Source organism: Panthera leo, chromosome D2 (genome assembly GCF_018350215.1).
Source record: "Panthera leo isolate Ple1 chromosome D2, P.leo_Ple1_pat1.1, whole genome shotgun sequence".
Classification (NCBI taxonomy): domain Eukaryota; kingdom Metazoa; phylum Chordata; class Mammalia; order Carnivora; family Felidae; genus Panthera; species Panthera leo.
In genome coordinates this window covers 6045540-6064568 of record NC_056689.1, presented here as the reverse complement: position 1 = coordinate 6064568, position 19029 = coordinate 6045540, and the positions used below count along the sequence as shown (strand labels likewise).

General features: G+C 39.0%; 1 protein-coding gene across 3 annotated transcripts in view; it reads left to right on the top strand.

The window, feature by feature from the left end:
- PRKG1 (protein kinase cGMP-dependent 1) overlaps window positions 1–19029 on the top strand; it is a 1249639-nt gene that overhangs the window by 166575 nt on the left and 1064035 nt on the right. For 2 of the 3 annotated variants that reach the window (XM_042907726.1, XM_042907722.1), the window contains exon 2: window positions 2081–2247. In XM_042907726.1, the coding sequence (XP_042763660.1) occupies window positions 2081–2247 (167 nt within the window). Of the gene's footprint in view, window positions 1–281; window positions 546–2080; window positions 2248–19029 lie in introns of those variants that run through there. The other variant, XM_042907723.1, reaches the window with a different exon arrangement.

Genomic DNA, 19029 nt, shown 5'->3' with positions numbered 1-19029 from the left:
TGTAGTCATCAAGCTGTCCATTCCGTCCCCATACTTAGGTATAATGGCAACTCTGTGCCCTTTGACAACCTTCCTCCAATCCCTTCTTCTCCTGTCCCCCACCTCTGATAACTGCAAATCCGGTTTGGCATGCGTGGGTGCGCGCGCATGCGTGGGTGCGCGCGCATGCGTGGGTGCGCGCGCATGCGTGGGTGCGCGCGCATGCGTGGGTGCGCGCGCTTAAATTAGATTCCACACGTAAGTGAGGTCATATAGTACTTTGTTTTTCTATGACTTATGTCACTTGACATAATGGCTTCACAGTTCATTCCGGTTGTCACAAATGGTCGGATTTCCTCTTTTATGGCTGAATGATATTCCATAGCGCGCGCGTGTATACGTTCTGCGTATTCTTCATTCATTCATCTGTAGACGCTCCCGTTGTTACCATGTCCAGGCTATTGTAAATAATGCTGCTATGGACATGGGCTGCAGATAATCTTTTAAAGTTAGTGTTTTTGTTTCTTTTGGTTATATTCCCAGAAGTGGAATCACTGGATCATATGGTAGGTCTATTTTTAATCTTGTAAGAAACCTCCATTCTGCTTTCCATAGTGGCTGCACCAATTTCCATTCCCACTGACCGTGCACGAGGGCTCCCTTTCCTCTACATCCTCGCAGCATCTGTTATCTCTTACCTTTTTGATGGTGGCCATACTGATGGAGGTGAGGTGACACCTCCTGGTTTTCTTCTATTCTAAATTGCCTTATTCTCTAAATTCTCCTATCTCCAAGTTCTCACATAAAATATTCTCTTAGTCTAACAACAATTCTGTTTTCTGCTTTTTCACCTAAAAATAGTGTAGGAATTTCCCCCATACCGTTACCATTCTTTGTTAAAATTTTTAGTTGCTTTGTCACAATCCCTGGTAAGGGATTCAAGAGAGACTCAAATTACCACCATCGTTAAGCTCGGCAACACTTTCCTGGGTGACCACTTTGAATTCCAATGATAGGATTTGTAAAAATATCTTCCCCGCTGACTACCTATTTAATCCATGTCTAAATCATGTCGTGTTTAAAAACATGTTGTGCAGTAGAGTTTTATCTTCCTGGGCACCTCACTCTAAACTGGTTCAAGAAAGAGATTTTCTCTGAAAATATGTTAAGTATGGATGAGGAACTACCGCGTTTCTACCGGTTGTTTCAAACGGCTAATTAGTCCAATTCTTACCAGTTTTTTAACCCAAATATTACTCTCGAGTACCTGTACCGTAACTAACATTGTGTTGACACTTGGCATAGAGAGAAAAGTAAAAATGATCCCCATCCACGTGGAGCATAAAGTCTAGTGGAAGAATCACATACAAATAAGCAAACAAATAATTTTTTACTGTAATTATATATAGTGCAATACATCCTAATGTTCTTTTATAATATGTAAAGATAGTGGTAAGAGTGTTTGTGCCATAAAAAATTTTTAAAAAGATTTATTGTCTCTTGTTCACATTTATTTTTAAAAACGTTTTTAAATGTGTATTTATTTTTGAGAGAGAGAAAGAGACAGAGTGTGAGCAGAGGAGGGGCTGAGAGAGGGGGGACACAGAATCGGAAGCAGGCTCCAGGCTCTGAGCTGTCAGCACAGAGCCCGACGCGGGGCTCGAACCCCTGAACCCCGCGAGATCACGACCTGAGCGCAAGTCGGATGCTTAACCGACTGAGCCCCCCCCCCCCCGGGCGCCCCTTGTTCGCATTTATTCTTAAACTAAGTTGCAAACTTCAATTTAAAATGCTCATCTACTGGCTTTCTCCCAATCTTCGTGATTAAAGAACATTCTGAAACAAAATGGAATTTCACACTTTGGTTTGTTTATTGGTTGGTCGCATGTGCATTAAATGATAGTGTATTTAAAGGAAATTTTCTCAGCGCCTTTCCTACTGCCACAGAATTACTTTGTTCCTAGGTCTTTCAGAATACGATTGGATTCCTAACAAGAAAATGCATCGTAGTGTGCCAGAACACTCTATGGCTCTGCTCAACTTCACAGACTATGAAAACGCTTGTCAGATGTGCCAATAAATCTTCCCTCTCTTTCCCTAGGTCCAAGGATCTCATAAAGGAAGCTATCCTTGACAATGACTTTATGAAGAACTTGGAGCTGTCGCAGATCCAGGAGATTGTGGATTGTATGTACCCAGTGGAATATGGCAAAGACAGCTGCATCATCAAAGAAGGAGACGTGGGGTCACTGGTGTATGTCATGGAAGGTATGGTTCGTAACCCTGAGCGTCTGACATTCAAATATTCCCTTTTCGTCTTAATCAGCCCACACATAGAAGGCCATGGATTACAGGGGATGGTTCCGTGTTTCCCTCTTTTGTTGTTGGGAAACAGTTTGAAAAGAGGCGGGACACGACTTAAATACACTGGTTGACTAGTTGTACAAAGGGTTTGTGTTGAGAATATTCATCTGAGAGTCGAGGATATTTTTTAGACCTGGGGAAAGGGTGACAGTGTGAAGGAAGGAAACGCTGTTTACTGTGCTGTGTAAGTCTGCACACTGTCAGGTCGTTGAGCAAGCTCACGAAGCTTCCAGAGAAACTTGGGACCGTCGGGAAGTATTCTTGGCCAGATAATCAAAGTGTCAACTCTACTTTTCATTTTCAGGATATGACTGGGTTTCCTGCTATTGTGCTTCTATAAAAAGAGAGTGTTTTCAGCATTTTATAAGTGTGTGAAAGAGATAAATCAGACCGGTCAGATGGCCTGTTAGCTGCCTAATTAATAAGAGTGATAGATTGTTCCATAGATGTTGTGCAAATTAAGATAGAAACCGTTTTGGAAAAAAAAAAAAAAACAATTGAGGGAGGCACCATACAAATTTATTTTATGCCCAGACAGATTTTCATATTGTTCATTTCTAGCTTGGAGCTTATAATGCCATGTTTTCTTTCTGGTCGGGGGGAACAAAAGCCTGAGGTCATGACCAGACCAGCCAAGGAGAAAGTGAGTTCAGAGGTGCCTATAAGATCACAGAGTGGCCATACAGAAATCACAATCAATTTACAGGTGGTGATTGGTGTTTTAACCAAAGCATTCATGGCAATCTCCTAGAATTGTCAAGTTTATAGGTTGTTGAGAGAAGGGGCGTTATTTGGGCAAGTGACATCACTTCTCTGAGTTTAACCTAATTTCTATATTTTAAAAAAAGGCACTACAGTTTCTATATTTTAAAAAAAGGCACTACTTGTTTCTGACAGTGGTTCTCAACTGGTGGTGATTCTGTCCCTCCACAGGACATTTGGCAATGCCTCGGGACAGTTTTGGTTGTCACAGTTGCAATGGGGACGGGTCGGGGTTGGGGGGAGAGGCTTCTGGCATCTTGTGGGTAAAAACCAGGAACTCCGCTTTGCCAGGCAGGCGCCCACAACAAAGAATTATCTGGCCCAAATTGTCCTTAATGCTGATATTGGAATGCCCTGCTTTTTCTGTCTTTACAAGATTGTTATGAAGTTAACATGAAACAGTCTGAGTAAAAAATGTGTAATGTACAGTGTAAAATGTTAAAAAATAGCCGTAAGTAGTATTATTTCCATCAAATACCTGACAGTATATAAGAAATGTTCTTCCTGCATATGTCATTCACCTTTTAATTTTCCTTTGTAATCTTTTTTGACATATATTAGGCATTCAACTTTTAACTCATAGTTTCTGTCTTTTTTTTTTTTTTTTTTTTTCTCTAGAAGTGTTCGGCTTTTGTGTCAGTGTTCTAAAGTTTCTCCCCAGGCCAAAAGACATAAATGTTCAGCTAGGCTTTCTTCTGGATAAAAGCAAGAGCCAGTAAACAAAAACACAAACAGTATTCACTTGCTAGACAATTGCAGGGGAAGGAGATGAAATTATAGGGCGAGAGCGTATGTGGGTAGTGAGCAAAATGGATGAGAAAGAGGCGAGAAATATATCGAGGCCGAGCGTAATCTATAAATACAGAGGGATGTGTTAAGGAGTGCTAACAATTACAAACCAAGTTAAAGCATTTCTTAGATTACAGTATATCAGTGGTTTCATAGTTGATTTTTCAGTTAATTCATTGTCAGGCATGTTTGTAAGAACACACCTATTGTGGTAAAGCGAGGTAAATACCTTACCTCAGCCTTTTGCAAATGCTAATTATTGAAAATCCATTCAGGAAATGGATATTTTGAAAACCTGTGTGTTCACTTCGCCTTTATGTTGAGTATCTCTTACGAAAATAGGTTTCTGCACAACCTTGCAAATTTTTCTAAAAAAAAATATTGTTTATGCATACTATTCTGTTTTCTAAGACTAACTGCAAGTCCACAAGCTATGTTAGAAGAAGCTTAGAAGTCACAGTTGATGTTTATTGAGTGCTTAGAGCAATGCCCAACTTACGGAGCATGCTTTTGCAAACACACTCCATGTATAAAATTTATTTAATCTTCAAAACAATCCTATGAAGTAAGGGGCAGTATTTATTATTTTTCTTTATAGATGAAGAGACAGAGGCCCAATGAGGTTAAGTAATTTGCCTGGGTCTCCCAACTAGCTTATAGTAGAATTAGGATTGAACCACGGTAGTCTGGATTCAGAGCTCCAGCTTTTGACTGTAGGGCCATGTGTTAGCCCTTTACTGTGTTTCTCTGGTTCTCCAGAGAAACAGAGCCAATAGATAGGTAGGTAGGTAGGTAGATAGATAGATACTGATGGATAGATAGGTAGATAGATAGATAGATAGATAGGTAGGTAGATAGATAGATATCGATGGGTGGGTATTTATTTTAAGGAATTGGATCATGTAACTGTGGGTACTGGGAAACCCCAAATCTACACAGTAAGGTGAGCAGGCTGGAGATCTAGGAAAGAGTTGGTGCTACAATTCAAATCTGAAGGCCGACTGCTGGCAGAATTCCTTCTTCAGTGGAGGTCAGTCTGTTTTCTGTTGAGGCCTTCAACTGATTGGATGAAGCCCACCAACATTAGGAAGGTCATCTGTGGCTTACAGTCTACGGATTTATGTGCTAACTTTAACTTCCTTCCCAGAAGGGTCTAGGATGATATTGGACCAATAGTATCCGGTGATCATGACCTAGCAAGTTGACACATTGAATTCACCATCCCAGGTCCACTCGTTGTCAACTCTGCCTCTGTGTGCATCTCCTCAAACCATGCTTGAGCTCCAAATAAAGACAGCAACAAGGTCATAGCTCCATCTACCGTGAGGTAAAGATTCTGAGTATAACTGAAAATCCACTGGCACGTTCCCCCCAAAAGAGCACAAAGTCCTTGGGTGATATTTACTCTTCTCCTTGATATGCCCTAATTTAAATACTATGTTGCACAACTCATACTTAAATACTGAGATGTAGTCAGTCCATCTTATGATACATGATAAGGGGATATGAAATAGGAAAATGAAAATTCTGTGCACACACACACACGCATAACCATACACGCAAACATATTTATGACAAAATAAAGAAGAAATACCGATGGCAGCCTTTCCTAGGTAAAGGTAAAGATACTCATCTTTCCTCCATTGCTACAAGCTAATTTTAATAAATTTTATTTATCTTCCTTTTACCTCTGGATTGACTAAATAGCGAGCTATCTTAATTATCTTTTTTAAAACAGGGCTTTAAATAGTATATAAATATTCAGAGTCACAGATTCTGCAGTGATTCTCTTGATATACTTCAGTTTAAACTCAGTAAAATGACGATAATCTTATAAAATGAGGCCGATCTGTCCCCAAGCTGTGATTCTAACCAGTTCCATGTAACTTTGGCTGATCTCGTGCTAATATCCTTGTGTCAAAATAATTTCAAATTAAAAAAAGAAAACATCATTTGAATTTTTATAAGTTTTAATTGAAGAAATGTTTCATTGTTTAATTAGTTTTTTTATCAGCGTATTTAATCTTCTCAAAATTTAGATAGCAATGTTCTTGGTATAGATGGATTTTTTTCATCTGCAAACATTAATATTTATAAAGAGTATGCCATGGCAACAATGGGTGAGTGGGCTATGCAAGATCATTCACAAACTTGCTTATTATCCAGACATTCAGAAAAACACCCAGGGAGTTTACATGGAATATCACTCCAATTTTCTCTGTCTCTCTTTACTTAAATGAAGTTTCTTTGTGTAATGCGGTTTAACATGTGCCTTAAGTGATTTTTATTTTAGCTGGGCAGGGTCCCAAGTATGATTGCACACCTAAATGCCAGAATTTCTCATCGTTTTAGCAAAAGAGAATAGTCATATGGTAAGACTTCACTAATTAGGATGACTGGGGAAAAATCATCTGGGGGTAGTGTAAATATATTATCATGTATTTTCAAGCAAAAGGAGTCGTGTGACTTTCAGATACTTAAAATTGCTGGCTTAGAGAAGTTTCAATTTTAAGTTTTGATCAGAATTGTTTGGAGTTCGTTTCTGAAGACAGCAGTTTAAGTAGGTTACATTGCTAAGGCTCTCTTTACATTTTAATTACGTTTTCAACTGTGTAAATGAGTCTTATCAAGTACTTGAATACAGTTTATTTTCTTAAACAGACATTGGCCTTAATTATGATGTGAAATTTGAAACTGTCCTTACGTTCTTGCCTTGCCTTGCCTTTTCTTATCATAAAGATACATTTTAGCCTTCTGTCATCCAACACAAAACATAGTCTGATTTAGTGACTTTTGATGGTGATGTGATTAAAACATCTTTTCTGTGAACCTAATGGAATATTTTCACATTGAAAAGTGTTGAATTTGTATCCATCAAAGTGGCTGATTTGCTTAGCGATACTGGTTTTGCATGTTTTCTGTGATATTTCATTGTGGGAGCAGGTAGATTATATTTTGTTTTCTAAAAAGCAGGAAGTTATGTATTTAGTGTTCTTTGAGCCTTGGCTAATTTAAGTTAAACTTCTTAATGAAATTATCCATTCTTTTATGAGGTTATGAGGTTTAAGTTAAACTTTTTAATGAAATTATCCATTCTTGTATGAGGCTATGAAATTATCCATTCTTTAATGATAATAGCTTTTTATCAACTACATATAAACACCAGGTACTTCAATCATTTTTATAGGTATTAAATTTTAATCTTCATAGTACCCCTTAGGAAGTAGGTATTAGATTATCTGCATGTTAATAGCTAAAAGACCTGATGATAGGCCAGCTGAATGAATTGGCCAGGATCTTACAGTCAGTCTTTTGAGGTGCAAACCTGGGCCATCTGCTCTGGCGTCGCCCATGCGTGATGACTGGGCAATGTTAACTTTCCAAGGACAGATTAGGAGTACTCGTGTGACATATTTATTATGTATTATGTATTATTATCCCACTTTGAAAAGCCCATAGAAGATGCACAGCATTAAACCATAGGGTAAAAAAAAATATATATGGTTTGATTATTTCCAAGGAAAGCTAGAACTTGAATGGCAATAGTTCCAGAAGAGAATAACCCAGATGTTTCTATGAATATCTCTTAGGCCTCTCTGCCCCCTTTGAACATTGAACTGCTTATTGACCTCTGCATTGATCTTTGACCATTCAGCCCTCTCCTCTGACCGTTTCCTCTTCCTTATTGAAAGAGCAGCTGTGACTTGGCTGAATCTTGGTCCACCTCTGTGTCCTTACTTGTTTGTGACTCAACTTTGCCGTGCACCTTGAAGGACCTATTTTTTCTGCATGTAATGAAAAGCATTGATCTTTTTTTTCACACAGGCTTTTTAAAGAAGCTCTTTGCAGACTTTTAATATGACCTTTGTACACGGATGCTAAGTGATATTTGACTGTTGACATCAACACTCAGGAGCTAGCCTCCCCTTTCCGTTCTCACTGTACCAAGATTGCGCTTTTTCCTTCTGAAGACCAAGTCATGGGGTCACCTGCTTTCTCCGTGGGTTGATAACCAGGTCTGTGTGTTCGGCTGATGTCTAACACTGCTGATGCTTCAGTGTGGACACGAACCATCCTGCCGGCCACCCTTCAAAGTTACCTCACGTAACTTGATGATACTTCAAGCACTGTTCCCCTTTCCCACTGAAACATTCTTGCTGTCTTTATATAATTAAATGATGTATGAAAGCTGACATTCAAAGAGGGATTTTTTAGAAAACTGAACATTAATGATGAGCCTCACCGTGCCATTTGGCATTCAAAACACTACCTGAGAGTATGAGGGAACTGAATGCATTTTCATATGAATGAGCTCTCCCAGTAACTTTAACATGAGAAACGGACAGTTTTGTTCTCCAAAATCAGGGGTCGCCTTTTGGCCTTATGAGTTTTTCTCGTTCCTCTGAAAGCTATTTTTAAAATAGTTGAAATACCCGTGCACTTAAAGTTTTTTACTGTTCTTTCACTGGACCGTGGTTATAATGTTAATGTTAAAGAGCAAACCTATGCCCTGCTTATAGAAAAAACAAAGCAGACGTCTATTTATAAGAAGTTCTCGTAAGCCAAGAGAATCTGGAAGTATTAAATGCAAAATATTAAACTCTATTTCATTTATGGAGTCAACGGTGAAGACAAGGGACCGAGATATTTAGATGGCATGGGGGTATCATGTTTATTTTGGAGTGCCAAGCTTCAAAAAAGCCTTTGATAGGCTCGACCAGGTCCAGGTCAATATATATACATATATATATACATATACATACATACATATATATATATATACATATATATATATATATATATATATGTATATGTATATATAGTGTGTATGTGTGTGTGTATACACACACAATTTATATATATATTTTTTATATATATAAAATATATATAAATAAAAATATATAAATAAAAACATTTTTTTATATTTATATATATTTTATATATATATAAATTGTGTGTGTGTATACACACATGCATATACATTTAGACATTGTTTCACATATAGATGGGGAGTCTAGGAAGAGAGGATAATGTTTTAGATACTGAAAATGCTGTCTCTTGAAAAGGGAATTAGTCTTCATGAATCTTGAAGAGCAAAGAAGAAATGCCAGTTCCAGGGAAGACTTTGGAATCAATATGCTGCTGATAACATGCTCCGGGAGTGAAAGGAGCAGGTTGATGGGGTGGCAAGAACAGCATCTTGGGAGGCATTGCAGCCTTGACTCCAAGGCACCTGCTTGGAGGAAGTTCGTGGGGGTGGAGGAGGGATTCCCTGCGGCTGAATCATAAGGCATCTCTGTCCCTTCCCTAAACTCCCACATTCTCAGTCTGTGGGTTTGTGAATGAGCGTCCTAGTAGCTAGTCTTTGAGCACCTGGCCCTCTGAAGGCTTCCTCTCACAAACTTGCCTCTACACGCAATGTGGTGGTTACTTTGAAGTGTTTTTGTACCCTATGATTGAAATCTAATAATACCACACGAGTTTTTCTGTTACTTCATTCTTTTTGCTTCCATTCGATGTTGCGCTGTTATAACCCAATTTGTTTGTCCTTTCTGCTAAGGATTATATTCTGATTATTTCCAGTTATTTTGCTCTAGGTTACTAATGTGGCCGAGCATCTATTCATATGTTCGTGAGCTGTCTGTGGTTCTTTTGTGAAGTGTCTGTTCTGGTTTTCTTCCCATTTCTCCCTTTGGATTGATTTACTTTACCTAGTTCAGATTTTCATCCCTGTCGATTACATGCATTGCAAAGTATCTTTCTCAGTCTATAGCTTTAATTTTTACCCGTTTGTGAAATCTGCTGATGAACAGAAGTTACTAATTTTACTGTAGTCAAATATATCAATCTTCTTGGTTTGTGCTTTTTGTATCTTTGTAAGAAATCCTGGAGGGTGGTATTTTTGTCCATGAAGGCATGTACTTAAGTTGGTGTAAGAGGAATTATCTGTCAAGGAATAGATCCACATTTATAATCTAAATGAGAGTTGTCCTTTTCAAAGCAGGAAGCTGGGAAGGCAATATATTTTTGCTTCTGTGTTCTTTTTCCACAATGTATTTGAAGAATTCTTTATAAATTGTCCTTAGAGGACAGTACATATTTTTGTATATGCTTATTTTTTTTCTTTTTTGTCTTTTTTCTGTGAGGGTATATTTTATATTTGGAAATAATTCCAAGTCATTTAGTGACAGATATGACGAACAGGGGTAGGTGATGAAGCGGAGTGATACCTTTTCCCTTTGTTACTAATATATATGCACCATCGTAAAGTAATGACATTTGTTGTACAAGTCAGGAAAAATTAACAAGATGTTTTAAGGACATAATTTATTGAAAATTTATTCTGAAGGATGATGTTCTTTTTTTAAGTTTGTTTATTTTTGAAGGAGAGAGAGAGACAGAGCACAAGCAGGGGGAGGGGCAGAGAGAGAGGGAGACACAGAATCCGAAGCCGGCTCCAGGCTCCGAGCTGTCAGCACAGAGCCCGATGCGGGGCTCATACTCATAAACCGTGAGATGGAGACCTGAGCTGAACTCGGATGCTTAACCAACTGAGCCACCCAGGCACCCTTGAAGGATAATGTTCGTTAATACTCATTAGGCTACCTACATCTTTGTGTGATTTTGTAAAAATAGCCTTATCACATTGTGGTTGTACTAATGTCCTCTGTTTTCTTTCCAAACTGTTAATGGTGGAATTGATTACAAACTGTTAATGGTGGAATTGAATTTATTACATTAAGGAGGGAAATAGTGTGGCTCCTTACCTTTGAGGACTCCTGAAAGCTAAAATCTTTGAAAATCGCTGTGGTTGGTTTTTTGTGTTTTTTTTTTTTTTTTTTGAGACCAAAAAAGTTGGAAAGCCATTATTAAAAAAAGCAAAAAAAAAAAGAAACTGAAATTGATAAAGGAGATCATACGTTATGTTAAAAAGGTATAAGTATTTTTTTCTTACAATTAGTTCATAACAGTTACGGGTTTTATTTCTGTGCTGGTTCATTTTGCTGCAATATCCATCCCTCCATTCTGCAGTTTTGAGAGAATGGCAAATTTTAAAGTTTAAAAATATATTTTCAGTGAACATTAAAAATGAAAACAGCGTAGCTGAAAAAAATGGGAAGAAAATAGAGATTAGTAACTTTTTGGCAGTAGTGTGATAAGGCATTGATTTTCTGCTAATGAGGGAAAACTTACTTCGGCCATCATTATGTGAAACTGTTGGCTGGCTTGCATGCTGAACGTTAAACAGGCTTCTGACATTGTTGTGGGTTCAGTTCAAAATCACATAGATGTATTTCTGCAGAGACTTTCAACAAGCTTTTGAATGATTTTTGTGGGGGGCTGGATAGACTAATGCTGTTCATATCCATTCCTCTAATGAAAAATCCCTGAATGGTTAGCATTTGTGTTGGCATGTGCTCAAAGGGCTGGGCAGATAGGAGCTACTTCCCAGCACAAAGAAGCTGCCTGGTGTGACTGCCATGGCAACAGCCCCCCACCCCCACCCCAGGACAAAGGACCAATTGGAATTGGTCTCTGAAGTCCTTATTGGAATTCTCCCATGACTCCGCATTTGAGAAATGCAGCCTGTGATAGCACATACGTTATCTGAAATTAACTACTGTAGCTTTGGAAGGTTGAAGTCTGAGTCTGATCTTTATATCTAGGCCCTTCTGCAAACTCCTTTCTGATGAAAATGAAAATGTTTTTGTGCTAAAGCTTCTTTTTTTTTTTTTTTTAACTTTTATTCAGTTTTGAGACAGAGAGAGAGAGAGAGAGAGCGAGCACGAGCGCGCGCACAAACGGGGGAGGGGCAGAGGGAGAGGGAGACAAAGAATCTGAAGCAGGTTCCAGGCTCTGAGCTGTCAGCTCAGAGCCCGATGCTGGGCTTGAACTCAGGAATGGTGAGATCGTGACCTGAGCCAAAGTCCATCGCTTAACGGACTGAGCCACCCAGGCGCCCCTAAAGCTTCTTAAGTAGTGCACGGAGATATAAAAGTATGATAGATGGTTTAAGATGGTATTAAAATTAATTCCTAAAAATTCACATTTTATGCATATTTAAAATATCAAGAAATTATTATTGGCTCTATTTATGTTACTGATTTATGTAATGTCATTTTTTCTGCATTATTTGCCCAACTTCACCAAAGCTGGTTGTTTTTGTGTATAATGAAACCACCTTTTAGTTATTCAAAGGAATATATGGAAGCAAATGATTTTAAAACAAGACAGAGTATTTACTATTTACTACGTGCAATTTTATGTAACTTAACAAGAACACTTAGGTTACTTTGTATACTTTTCATTATCAAAGCCGATTAAGTTACTCTGTTCATTTATCAATAGCAAAGCTGTACTAGAAAAATCATCTGGTGAAGGTGGCCAAAGTATTATGAAAGGTGGTTTCCCATGTCACCAATACCAATATGCAATGGTGTATTTACAGAGGAAAGCTAAAACTTTTCACGAAATCATAATTAACAGTCAATGTGCTTAAAATTTTCCTTCAGGAACTGATCATGCTTCTTTAAAATATCACTTATTGGGGCTCCTGGGTGGCTCAGTCAGTTAAGCGTCGACTTCAGCTCGGGTCACAATCTCGCGGTTTGTGCGTTCGAGCCCCTGCATCCGGTTCTTTGCTGATGGCTCAGAGCCTGGAGACTGCTTCTGATTCTGTGTCTCCCTCTCTCTCTGCCCCTCCCCCGTTCATGCTCTGTCTCTCTCTCTCTCAAAAATAAATAAAACGTTAAAAAAAAAATTAAAAAAAAATATCACTTATGTCCCACTGGCAAAAAGTGGGGGTATTTGTTTCCATTAGAGTTTAATTAATAGCCCATTATAATAACTTTTAACGGAAAGCCATTTACATACTCATCAATTTTTTTTAATTTATGTGATTAGAAGATTATAATTCAGTATCATATTTTATATTTAACTTGTTTTTACAGAGCATCATTTTATATTATTCTTTTATTGTGTTTTATACTGTTTTAGAATATTTAATACCTTCAGCAATATTCTTACTATGTATTTATGGTGTCCCCAATGTTCTAAATTGAAGTCATTTTTTTAAAGATTTGTATAATTTGCTCCAATATTTCCAGTGCAAAGATTTTTATTGACTCAGCCTGTTGTGCCCATGTGTGTATATGAATTTACATGAAACGATTGCTTCCCAGAGTTCACATTATATTTTAGGAGATGATGGGGTTGTTACTATAATCTATAGGATTCTGTCAGTGGTTAAATTCAAATTTATAAGGAAAATAGAGTAACAACAATAATCATAAGTATTGATGATAAGGTTCCCCAGTGATTTAAAACTCAGTCTGCAAAGAAAAATACTTAATTTATAGGTTTTTTAGAACAATTTTCATGCCATTTTCTTAAAATTAAGATAACTTCTATGGAAAGTCTTGATGTTTCTTTTCATTAATCCTGTGAATTTAAGTTTTTATTTCTCACATCAATTCTAGAGGTCAAAGTCACATGAAATAATAGGAAGAGTGTTTCAGCAGATTTTTCTTCGTGTTCAGAATTAGGTTCCATATATACATAGCAGGCATCGCTCAACTACCATTCTCTTCTTCCCTCCATATGGCGAGTTTCTACAAAAGTAGGAAAGGTGTTGGAGTCATAAAGCAGAGTGTGGATTTGACTGAGTGTCGTCCATGAGTACATGAAATTCCTGGTAAATCGCTCGACAATTGAGAACCGCAAAGAAAGTATTTAATGAAATTCTTTTGGCAGTACAGTTTCTTTATTATGATTCACCTATCAATTCATCTGAATATTTATTCGTGCCTGCTGTTCAATTCCTACAAATGCTTTCCCAGTGCTGACCGTGTCTCAGTGGACACTGAGGTAGGATAGTGAACAAGACATACACAGTCCGTGTCTTCCAGACCCTGCATCCTGGCGATGGTGGTAGGGGAAAAGGACAAAGAACATTCACGAAAGTAAGCACGATACTTCTGGATAATTACCAGGGCTGTGACTAAATTGATAAAACAGGGTGATAGAAGAGAGACTCATAGGTGGGTCTGGCAATGATCAGGTGGGTCAGGGAGAACTTTGCTGAGAGGGTATGATTTGAGCTGAGACCTGAATGCCAAGGAGGAGCCAGACACACAAAAGTGTGGATAGAGGTTCCAGGTGAGGGCACCTGTAAGTAGAAAAGTGATGAGGTGGGGAAGGCTTGGCGTGGTAAAGAAAAAGAAGCCAGTGTCAGGATTTGAGGTTGGCAAGGTCACTTGCAGGATGCTGGAGGCGGTTCAGTTTTATTCCAAGACATTTAGAGAGCATTGGAGTTTAGGCTGAGATGGGGCATGAGAAGACTCAGGTTTTATGAGTAGAAAAACGGATACCGCTAATAATTGAGGGTGGCGAACCGTACTTGGAGTGGTGGGGTCCACAGGGGGTCCTGTTGGGAGGTTGTAGACGGCAGTAGTCCAAGCAAAGTGGAATGCTGGCTTGGGCTGGGATGATGGCACGGGGCGTGAAGGACGGCTGGTGAATTTGGGCAGCTCAGAGATGTTAGATGAGGGTGAAAGAGATAAACTGGGGGACGCTTAGGCTGTTGATTGAAGAGGTTGGGTGAGTGGTGGTGCTGTGTTCTGCGATGGGAAGAAGGGTGAGGAGTTCATGGTGAAGAAGTGCCATGAGGAGCCCCTTCCTGGCAGTGTGAAGCTCAGGTTCCCTTGGAGAGACCACATGGGTGACACCTGTGTGACAGCCCAGGTGAGAGGTCTGAATGTGGACGTGAAAGTCTCCTGTTAATAAAACAGGGCAGAGAGAGAAGACCGGCGGAAGTTCTCTTGTGGTTAGAGTGTTCATTGTACCTGCCACAGATTAATTAAATGGGTGAATTTTGTAATTTTACAGATGTCATACATAGGGGTATTCGTAAATACTTTAACATTCTTTAATGTAAAATCTTTGCAGCCAGCTAAAAATTCCTTCCAGTATAATCCCGCTAATTTTTTTGAAGGAGCGGTTCTCGAAGTCTGGTCTGGGGAAACTTGTAGGGGCTCTTTGAGGTCAAAGCTTAACGTCTTGTAATGGGAACACGTTATTTGTCGGTCATGGGTGTACGGTAGAATTTTCTAGAAGGTAGGATGCCAAAGCAGAGGATGCGGCCCTCTTCATCAATTGGATTTCCAAAAAGTGTAAAACAATGGCATGCTTGTTAGTAACATTTTCATTTTTAAAATATAGTTAATTTTATAAAAATGCATTTTTTACATGTGGTAAGTTTTTTATTTTCAAGTGAATACATGTGTCAAAAAATTTCCTGTATTAAGGTCTAATGGAATAAACATCAATAGATACAGCCCAAAGAAGCAAAATCTTTTTGAACTTTTCAGTGAGTTTTGTTAGTATCAAGAGGTTCTGAAACTAAGTTTGAGAACCACCACCTTAAGCCATGTGACCTGAAGACAAATATGACCAACTAGATGCTTGTTCCAGAAAACACACTGGATTAGTTTAAGGTTTAAAATATCAGATATTGACTCACCCACCCCTAAATAGCACACACGAAGGATCATGTTACAAAACAAATATCTTTCATTTTTATTTATTTTGGTTTATTGTAGTACAGTTGACGTAAGTTTTGTTTATTGTCGTATAGTGTTCGTTTTAGGTGTATGACATAAGGATTTGATATTTGTGCTATTGTGAAATGATGACCACAGTAAGTCTGGTAGCATCCATCACTGCACATGGTTACATTTTGTTTCTTGTGATGAGAACTTTTAAGATTTATTGTCTTAGCAACTTTCAATTATGCCATCCAGTGTTATTAACTGTCGTCCCCATGCTGTATGTTATAGCTGCGGGACTTGTTTTGTAACAAAAGCCTTTTAAGTAGAGTCCTGGTAAGTTAGAAGCAAAAGTTTCTTTTAAGGCGGACATTTAAATCTAGAGTAAATAGCCAATACTGATTAACAGTGGGCAAGTCAGTTGCGTTGAAGTGCTTATTATTCTGTTAATTACATTGCATTTCACAGTTTGAAAGGTATCCCTGATGCATTTTGTGGGTTCTGTTTGGACACTTTTTAATGTTTAAGATTTGGGAATTTAATTGGGTTCCCCAGTGATTATCCTGAATTCGTGTAGTAGGGTGCTGATTTTTTTTTTTTTTTTTTGTAATTTTAATTACAGCTCTAAGGAATAAAGGAATCAAATATCCTTTGAATCCAATCAGCATTTTTAGAGAAGAAAGTGGTTTTATATTGTGCTTATTTCTTACTTAAAAGAATTCTAGAAAATGTAGCATTTTATATTTGGAAGGTTCAGAGCAGTAATGCATCTAACATCATAGATGGTTTCAAATGAAAAAAGAGAATATGTCACTTTACGCATGATCGCAGAGTGGTCCCCTCAATGCATGTGGAAACCGAAATTGGCAGCTGTCTTTTGGATGTCTCTTTATAAATTCTTACCGCTAAGTAAATGTTTGACATGTGCATGTAATTCTCTTGTGATGTGTTTTGCAAAGAGCATTCTCGTTTGCAGGTGCATATGCTTGTGTTTGGTATCTTACCACCATCCTCATGAGTATTGTCTTGGGAGAAGTTTAGAAAACAAACAAACAAACAACTTGCTGCTTTCATTGATTTTTCTTGGGAAGTCAAGTTTCTGGTTTCTTCTCCCAAAGGCAGATCTTAGCACATCAGTAACGTTAGAGGATAAAAGGCTGACTCCAACTGAGCACACATATGATATTATTTGGAATGAGAACTTAATTTTAGAATTTGTTTTTTTATGCAAGTTCTAGGTTAGTATTTTCTACAACAGTGCATTCTGTTTCCTGTTCTCGCAAAGCGTGGAGAGTTTGTTTGTTTTTTACTTAAATAGACTGCTGAGTTAGGTTTCTGCCTTTTGTCTTTGTGTGCTTTATATTATAAGCTTTGGCCATTTAGTTTAGTTGTCTTGTGGAGGCATGGCCGCTGGACTGAGCCATTAATCTTGGGAGTTTCCTCCAGGTCCATCCATTAAGTGGCTCTGTGACCAGCTTGAAGTGCTTAGAGTAACCGTCTCTGCACCTGACTGCATTTCCCAACTTCCTGGGCAACACCCCATTTCTCCTGCAACCCTGGCCCACACTGGAGCCTTGGGGGTTATTCCAGGCCCCATGTCTGCTTACCCTCAGGTCCTTACCGCTGTCAGTTACCGCTTTGTTTCAGGTCTTCGGAACTTCTTGCCTGAATTTTCCCACCAATTCCTACAGATCTTGCTGTCCCTGGACTTCTTCCGCTTTGATACATTCTCTGCACTACCATGAACAAAACCTTCCTAAAAGCCCAATGAGTTCATGCCATCTCCTTGCTTGCATTTTCCAGGGCTTTTCCATGATAAATTCCAAACTCCTTAGGATAGCAGACTCTGCAGTGAAATAAAGAGAGCTGGGTTCTGGAACTTGGCAGATAGGGACTTGAATCTTGGTTTTGCCACGTAACTAGCTAAGTAAGCCTAGGGGAATTCTCAAACTTAAAAATCATCCTTTTCTCATTTGTCAAATAATAAATATGTCAAGCATCAAGTCCCGTGTCTCGGGGTAGCCATCACTCACTGATCTGCCCCTGCTTCCCTACTCGATTCTGTACTCACCACTCCGTGGCTTTGGCTCAACTTCCTCGAATGTTCTCTTGTCTCTGTGACCCTATAGATGTTTTCTCTGCTTGGGATACACACTCTAAGACATCACCACTCTTTAGAGGCACTGTACGAGGTGGTTCTGCTAAGAAGCCGTCTCTGACCCTTCCCTACTAGGCTGGGTTCTCTTCTATGAGGTTGCCGTAATATCCTTTGTGTCCCTCTCTATGAGCCCTCTGGTCACACTGTGTTTCATTCATTCATGTAATTTATTAAGAAATGCTTATTTTGCACTCCTGTATCCTTTGGAAGGGGAAAAAATAGTTACAAACAGAGAGGGAGGGAGGCAAACCACAAGAGCCTCTTAAATACAGAGAACAAACTGAGGGTTGATGGGGGTAGGTGGGGGGGATGGGCTAAATGGGTGATGGGCATTGAGGAGGGCACTTGTTGGGATGAGCACTGGGTGTTGTGTGTAAGTGATGAACCATGGGAATCTACCCCAAAAACCAAGAGCACACTTTACACACACTGTGTTACCAATTTGACAATAAATTATATTAGAAAAAAATGTACTTTGCATATGCTATGTGCCAGGCATTGTTCGATTATTCTGAGTGTTTGGGTTATAGTAGAGACCAAAGGATACAAAATGTCTGTTCACGTTGTGTTTATTGCCTCATTGAGAATATATGAAACAAACAAACATTTATAATGTGTGTGTGTGTGTGTGTGTGTGTGTGTGTGTTTGTGTGAGAGAGAGAGCGAGAGATAGGTTGGTGATAAGTGCTGTGAAAGCCAAAGCGTGGTAAGGAGGTAGAGAATGACATGCGGGACGGGGACGGAATTGTGATGTTATACACAGTAGTAGAAGACGTCCTCTTTGAGCTGAATGTTGAGCAGAAGCAGAGAAATGAGCAGATGACAGTGTTCCACGCTGATATCCAGAGGAAGACCATTTCGGCCAAGGGAATACAAATGTGCAAAGACCTGAGATGGGTTGTGGTTGATGTGTTCGAGGAACAGTAATGGAAACCAGCGTGGCTGGAGTGGAGTGATTGATTATGGTGTGGGGTGGGGAGTCGGGTAAGGGAATCGTTGATATCACAGAGCTCCAAATGGGCTTGGAGTCCGTGTTAAGGACTTTTATTATTATCAGCTTGTAATCAAGATGGGAATACCCAGGAGAATTTGAGCTGAAGTGCACCACCCTCTAATGTATGGCTTCCTTGCAGGCACAGAAATTCTGTGGTAGCAGGGAGGGAAGCAGGGATATCAGTTGGGCAACTGTAGAAGCAGTCAAGAAGGGTTCATGCTGACTTCGACTGAGACCGTGAAAGTGAAGGTGGTAAAAAATGGTCAAGTTGGAGAACTGTGGTCAGAAGTTCAGCCAGTACTATTTATTAATGGATTGGACTGGAAACGGTACACCAGATAAGACAGGAGTGATTCCAGACTTGTGGCCTGACAAGTAGAATAATGGAGTTGCTCTTCCCAGAAATGGAACAGATTGAGAAGCAAGGCTGTCGGGGA